The sequence below is a fragment of the Lipotes vexillifer genome, unplaced genomic scaffold (assembly GCF_000442215.2).
Source record: "Lipotes vexillifer unplaced genomic scaffold, Lipotes_vexillifer_v1.1 scaffold263, whole genome shotgun sequence".
NCBI lineage: Eukaryota > Metazoa > Chordata > Mammalia > Artiodactyla > Lipotidae > Lipotes > Lipotes vexillifer.
Genome location: NW_006796752.1, coordinates 3,513,309 through 3,520,087, shown reverse-complemented (window position 1 = coordinate 3,520,087; position 6,779 = coordinate 3,513,309). Strand labels below are relative to the sequence as shown.

Below are 6,779 nucleotides of genomic sequence, written 5' to 3'. Positions count from 1 at the left end.
GATCCCTGGTCTGCTGAACCAAACCTCCAGGTCCCTAGACCAAATCCCTGGACACCTGAACGGGACACATGGACCCCTGAGTGGAATTCACAGACTCTTTCCTGGACCCACACCCAGGACCCTAAGAGCCCCGGATATTCCTCCGGAAACTTCAGACATGGACTCCCTGCCACCCTACCTCCAGCCTGGAGAGTCTCCTTCCCCAGCCCATCCTCCTCCTGGACAGTACACACTCTTCTCTCCTTCACCCACCTTGCCCATCCCCACGGTCCAGCTCCAACCCCTGCTTCCTGACCCCACTGCTATCACACCCAACTCTACCCGTCGTCTCCTAGTTGCAGCCCACTCTCACTTCCGGAATCTGTCTCAGGAAGAGTAAGGTACTCAGGCACTGCCGACATCAGCATCGCCTCCCAAGTACAATCCCCTTACTCGGAGGAGAGGCCCTGGGAGACAACTGCAGCTACACAGGCATACCTCATTTTAGTGCGCTTCATTTTATTATGCTTTACAGACACTGCATTTTTTACAAATCGAAGGTTTGTGGCATCCCTGTGTTGTCAGATGATGGTTCGCATTTTTTAGCAATAAAGTATTTTTGAATGAAGGTATGTACATTGCTTTTTTTTTTTTTAAGACATAATACTATTACAGTTAATAGACTACAGTATCATGTAAACGTAACTGGGAAACAAAAAATTTGTGTGACTCGCTTTATTGTGATATTCACTTTATTGTGGTGGTCTGGAACTGAACCTGCAATATCTCCGAGGTATGCCTTTACCAGATTTCCTGCTTTCACCTGAAACCCAAAGCCCTGGTGAAGGGAGACATGCAGGACAGAAAAAGTATAATTTTTTTACTACATGCCATAAAACTACAAAAGCTATTTTTTTTTAACCATTAATAATGTTCACCAGAGCAGTTAGTTACCTCTGGTCTATTTTCTGCACAAATTTATAACTTACTATTTCTCTATATACTCCTTTTCATATGATAATTCTGCAAAGGCCTGGCCTGACCTAGCTTCTGAACAGAGGTAGGGATTATGACAGAAAAAAGCTTTGGTTTTCTGCTCAGAACTAAGGTTAGTCTCTTTACCCCCTTTATTATCTATCATTCTTAATGGGGCTCTGATCTCCTTTTCTTAGGAGATCCTTACTCTTGACAAATGAATGAGAAGTCTCTCAGAAAAGCAGTTCCTAAGCAATAGACAAAACTGAGACTGTATAAAGACAGAATAAAGGAGAGGACCCAAAAGCTACCTGCAAAGCGAGGGGAAGATGTTCTTCTCATGGGCAACAGATCCCCCCTCCCTGAGAAAAAGCTAACAGGAAGCTTTGGAGAGCCTTACACCCCAGGTAAGGCTGTGCAGACGACGGGTCAGTCAGACAAGATGAGACCTGGATGTGACAGCTGAGCAAACAGCCAGCACTTCAGCAGCTCAGCAGGAAGCTTCACCAGGCGTGGGTTCCTGCCTCCCTCCTGTGGAGGTCAGGGGGAAATGCAGGAAGTGGCTTGAGTCAGTCTCCTAGAGCTCACACAGCAGGAGGGACAAGCACAAGTCAAGTGCAAGTTGAAGGCTCATTTCCCAATTCCCGGAAGTGTATAGTATCTAAAAAGCAACGCTGTGTGACACCATAAACTCTGCCAGGGGATCTCTAGAAAAGAAGCCCAGGCTTATGGGGCTTTCTGAATAAATGCCACCATGGTGCTTGGGAAGCAGAGGTTTATATTGCCCCAAGCACTCCACTGCAAGGTCAACACTGCCTCCAGAGGTGTCTATAGGAAAACTAATGGAAGCTTTTTCCTCTCCCACCTCAACTCCCCAAAGGACAGGAAAAGTTAGCATGTAGCCAGAAACCTAGGGTTCCACACCTAGGGTTCCAAACACTACCACAAAACCCCAGGGTCATTAAAGGCATTCCAAAACAGTAGAATGAAAGCCAGTATGTCAGGAAATTTATGCACATTATCTTTTTTAACACTCACATCTCTATAAGGTAGGTATTATCATCTCTGCTTTATGGATGAGGAAACAGGCTCAGAGAAGCCCGGCAAGTTCCCAATGGTTTCACAGCCTGTGAACAGGAAAAGAAACACCCTAGGATGACTTAGTCTGGAGCCCATACGTTCCCCAGTGTGGTGCACTGTCCAGTAATATCAGTCAGTGACTCTATTTATTGGAAAAAATTTCCAAGTCCTTAGGGAGTACACATCAACAGTAAGAGTTCTGAGTAGAAAACCAAAGTTCTTGGTGGGGTGACCAATTTAGGCATCTCCAGGTGTCTCCCCCCACCACCCCATGGACAGAACAGTTGCCATGGAGAAAAAGTCAACAAATGCACAAAGCTCAGAAGTGCCGTCCAAATCTCGGATGGTGTCAGTTTCTGCATGGGAGAAAATCAGTTCATCCACACTACAAATTCCAGCATGGAGTCAAGAGAATAGTAAATGGAAATTTTAACTTACTGAAATATTAAAGTAGGTTAAATTTAATGATCAAATGAAACATTTTATGGCACATGAAAGCCAGCACCCAGTACAAGAGATGCCAAAGGGACCAGAGACAAAGAATTAAGGGTTTTCAGACAGTCAGCTGAGAGACAAAGATGGCAAAACTGCAAGAAGTATGTAGCCAGAAAGTTCCAGGCATCCAGTACTGGCATTTGACTTACCCTAGGGCAAACGTAAATAACCCACGGGCTTCTCCACTGGGAACTAACTTGCCTCTACTGAGCATCTAACCCATTCCCAAATCATTCTATCAGGCTGATTCAGTCCCTTCTTCCCTTTACAGAAAAGACAAAAACCTGTTACTACGAGGACGCTCTTATCTCTATTCAACTGTACACCAGTTCTCTTTCTTCTGCCACCCCATGGCAGCTAGGACAGTCTGCTACACTACCCCGCAAACTATTAGCTACCCTGCAAACTGTTATCAGCAATTAGGTTCTCCCTTCTCCAACCTAAATCCATCCTTCTCCAACCCCTACAAAAAAATTTGACTGCACGGAAGAGGTTCTAGGATTCTATAAAAATTCATCCCAACTCCCACTTCGTCTCCTACTTCCCTCTCCCCTCACCCCCACCCCACAGTAAAGCAAAAGAAATACCTTTCCCTCCCCCCTACAGAGGCCATTCATTTTCAACTCATTTCCCTAAATACTATTTCTAACACCTCCTGTGAAGACCTGAAAATGATGGGGAAGGAAATACCCCAGGCATCCCAGCAGGAGGACCAACTCTCAGGGCAAAACGGGGAGATCAAAAGAGACAACTACTGGGCTTCCCTGGTGGCGCAGTGGTTGAGAGTCCCCCTGCCGATGCAGGGGACACGGGTTCGTGCCCCGGTCCAGGAAGATCCCACATGCCGCGGAGTGGCTGGGCCCGTGAGCCATGGCCGCTGAGCCTGCGCGTCCGGAGCCTGTGCTCCGCAACGGGAGAGGCCACAACAGTGAGAGGCCCGCGTACCGCAAAAACAAAGAGACAACTACTTAATACACACTTATGATCTTTCTGGATTGTTACCCTGAACTTCCCAGGGGAAACCAGAGTCCCATGTACGGTCTGAGACCTCAAATGCCAGGCTGAAGACGCAGCTCCGATGCTGGAGTCCTTGTAAGCATCACCATTTCCTCAACTTTGCTCTTCCCCCACTGATAAATTAGTGACTGCAGTCAGACTGCTGTATTGTCCCAGGCACTGGCAATGAACTGCCAAACCTCATTGGTATTGCTGCCCTGTCTACTTCACTGGTCTGTGAGGCAGCTCCCTGTTCAGTGTCACTGGTAAAAACCACCACCACTTACCCTCCCTGCAGGTCACCACTAGAATGTAAAGCAGAGAGCTAACTCCTCCACCCGCTGCCACAACCACCAAATCGTTCTTCCTCTCCTCTTCAGAGTTGTGTCCCATGCATGTGTCGAAAAGCCTCATCTCAAAGCTTCCATAAAAATGACGAACATTTCCAGGCTATGCAAGCAACTCATTCAAGTCAACGTGATCTGACTTCCTGAGAAACTGAAAGTGTTAGAAGCTCCTTGCCTATTCAGGATTCTATGCCAAATGGGTGGTGCCCTCAGGAGCCAAAAGCACAACACTCTCTCCCAAACAGAAAATCACATTGGAGGATAAATATTGGGGGTAGTCAGCCAGGAGACAGAGATAACCCTGAACCCCGATACCAAAAGGTTGGAACAGATCCTACATTGACATGTGACCATCTGGCTGTGGGCCAGAAACATAATATACCATAGGCAAACTGGAAGAAATGACTTTAAAATAAATGGAAAAAACTTTGCTAAAAAAGAGGGGAAAAGAGTCTGAAAAAGTAAACTTTAATTTAAAAAATCATATACATAAAACAACTTCTGATTCATTTTAAGCTCTCCCACTGGATCTTTTGCAGGCAAGTCAGTTTCCCATTGAGTCCAGACCTCCTAAAGATGCACCCACAGTGGACAGAGAGCCAGCCCCTCCTGAACAGGTGAACAACAGCAACTGCTACTCAGGCTTGAACGAACGTCCATGACGTGCGTGACTAAGCAGCAAGCCTGGCTCCCTGGGCGGTTCAGAAGGCCAGTTTCTTCATCAGCAGATAAACTCGGGAATCCACTTCAAATCCATGCAGATTGTTGGCATCACCCTGCAGCCTCATGAGCAGGCCGCCATAGGACACGTAGGCAGAGCTGAAACAGAAAACCCAGTCCCATGAGTCTGAGCTCCATAGCAACTGTTACTCAGCAGCTCTCCAACCCAACCTAAGAAAAAAAAAGGCATCCTTCTAGAGTATTGTCATCAGGAACCAAATCGTTCTTTATATCGGCAAAGGTGGAAAATACTCCATGCCCAGAATAAAGGAAATGGTCAAATCAATTAAGATATATCCGTTGACTGGAATGTTATATAGCTATTAAAATGTTTAGGAATAGCTTAAAATTGACATGGGGAAACATGTTTTACATAACATTAAGCAAAACGAACAGAACAAAACATTGTAATAAACAACACGAGCTCAAAGAAAAAAGTACAGAGGAAAAAAAAACCCTAGAACATTCAAGAATGTTTATGTAAAAGATTCCCTCTGGTTATAGAATTATAGGTGACTTTTTTCCTTCTTCACGTTACTTCTCTGCTTTTCAAATTTCTTACAAAGGGCACATGTTGTTTTAATAAGATTTTAAAGAAAAGAAAAAAATAGTTGGGCAGAGAAACCAAAGAACTACGGATTGGATTGCAGAGTAGCAAAACACACACACACACACACACACACACACACACACACGCAAACAAAAAGGCCTAGCAGTTTAATCACTTATGCTGCATTTAGTTCTTGGAGAAGTAACCTTCCTTGGCATTTCACACAGCTAGATTACCAGTTTCTCATTTGGACCACCAGGCCCTGAGGTCCTGACAGAGGGCAAAGTGAGCAATCTACATTTCAGACTGAAAATTTCCCAAAACAGTTTCTTTCCGGGTCCCACCTAGGTCTGAGGTGCTTGGGGAAAGAAACCCAGGAAGCCTGAGCATGGTCCAAATTTTCAGAGCATAGTCCAAATTCTCATAAAAGGGAGGGGGCGAGGGCTCTCACAAGACCGTGGAACTTACAGGCGTGTTGCTGCTTCAGTAGAAGTTTCATCTCCCTCAATCCTGTACACTTTCCCATACATTACATACTCAAATTGGTCAGCCCTGTGGAACAATAGTGGCAGTTATTCTTAAATGTAGTTAACAACAATAAGAGGCCCTTTAAAAATGGTAACTGGTAACTAAGTGCCAGCATCATAACAATAGGCACTTTCCAAACATAATGTCATTTAGTCCTCAGAGTAACCCTGTGAGCTGGGTATGACCATCGATATTTTACTGATGAGAAAACTAAGGCTGAAAGAGGTTAAGGTTGGACTTCCCTGGCGGCGCAGTGGTTAAGGATCCCCCGCCAATGCAAGGGACACAGGTTCAATCCCTGGTCAAGGAAGATCCCACATGCTGCGGAGCAACAAAGCCCCATGCGCCACACTACTGAGCCTCCTCTCTAGAGCCCACATGCTGCAACTACTGAGCCCCCGCTCCCTGCAACTAGAGAAAGCCCAGGCGCAGCAACAAAGACCCAACGCAGCCAATAAGAAAAAAGAAAAAAAGAAAGAGGTTAAGGTTATTCAACAAATAGGTGGTAGAGCTGAGATGTGAACTGAGTGGGGCTTGAAAGCCTCTGCATCACACCAAACTCTCTCCCAAGACACAAGGCCCACAAAGCCTAGGCCATTCAGTGGTCATTTCCTCTGCCATCAAAAAAAAAAGCTACAACTCACACTGTAATCATTGCTTTGGATAAACACCTGAATGTCTGAATTCTTAAGTGCAGCAATTTCCTTAAGGTTACATAGATTCTGCTGATAATCATTTATTTTATGAATTAAGTAAGGGTCTTTCTATACCACTTATCTACTTAGTCCTCAGGCATATTTCAAGTACTCCCTGCTCCACTCCCTCACCTGGAAGGCCTATCATCTGTAGGGTTGTATTCACCATCATCCAGAGTACCATCTTCATACAAAGTACTGGCTATGACCAACCGGAACTTGTCACCTGAAAAATAACAGCAGCATCAGAGGGTGAAGAACAACTGAAATGGCAAAAAGCCTCCTGCTGTTGTTTATGTTCAATACTTACCCAAGTCTACAGGGTAAATCTGAATGTTTACATCTAATATGAGGTCCATCTTGAAAGATTCACTCTCACAATGCAGTCGAGACACTGGAGGGAAATAGGGAAAG

At 45.2% G+C, this 6,779-nt stretch overlaps 2 protein-coding genes across 4 annotated transcripts in view; one reads left to right on the top strand and one right to left on the bottom strand.

Annotated features, from left to right (window-relative positions):
- THPO (thrombopoietin) overlaps positions 1-294 on the top strand; it is a 3,833-nt gene extending 3,539 nt beyond the window's left edge. For both annotated transcript variants that reach the window (XM_007468969.1, XM_007468970.1), the window contains one exon: positions 1-294. In XM_007468969.1, coding sequence (XP_007469031.1) covers positions 1-294 — 294 coding nt within the window.
- Positions 295-4,312: 4,018 nt separating this feature from the next.
- The window catches only part of POLR2H (RNA polymerase II, I and III subunit H), a 3,978-nt gene continuing 1,511 nt past the window's right edge, over positions 4,313-6,779 (bottom strand). Inside the window, exons 2-5 of one of the 2 annotated variants that reach the window (XM_007468967.1) lie at positions 6,676-6,759; positions 6,498-6,591; positions 5,611-5,694; positions 4,313-4,691 (exon numbers count right to left, since the gene is read on the bottom strand). In XM_007468967.1, coding sequence (XP_007469029.1) covers positions 4,574-4,691; positions 5,611-5,694; positions 6,498-6,591; positions 6,676-6,759 — 380 coding nt within the window. In that variant the 3' untranslated portion in view covers positions 4,313-4,573. The remainder of the gene's footprint in view (positions 4,692-5,610; positions 5,695-6,497; positions 6,592-6,675; positions 6,760-6,779) is intronic. The other variant, XM_007468968.1, reaches the window with a different exon arrangement.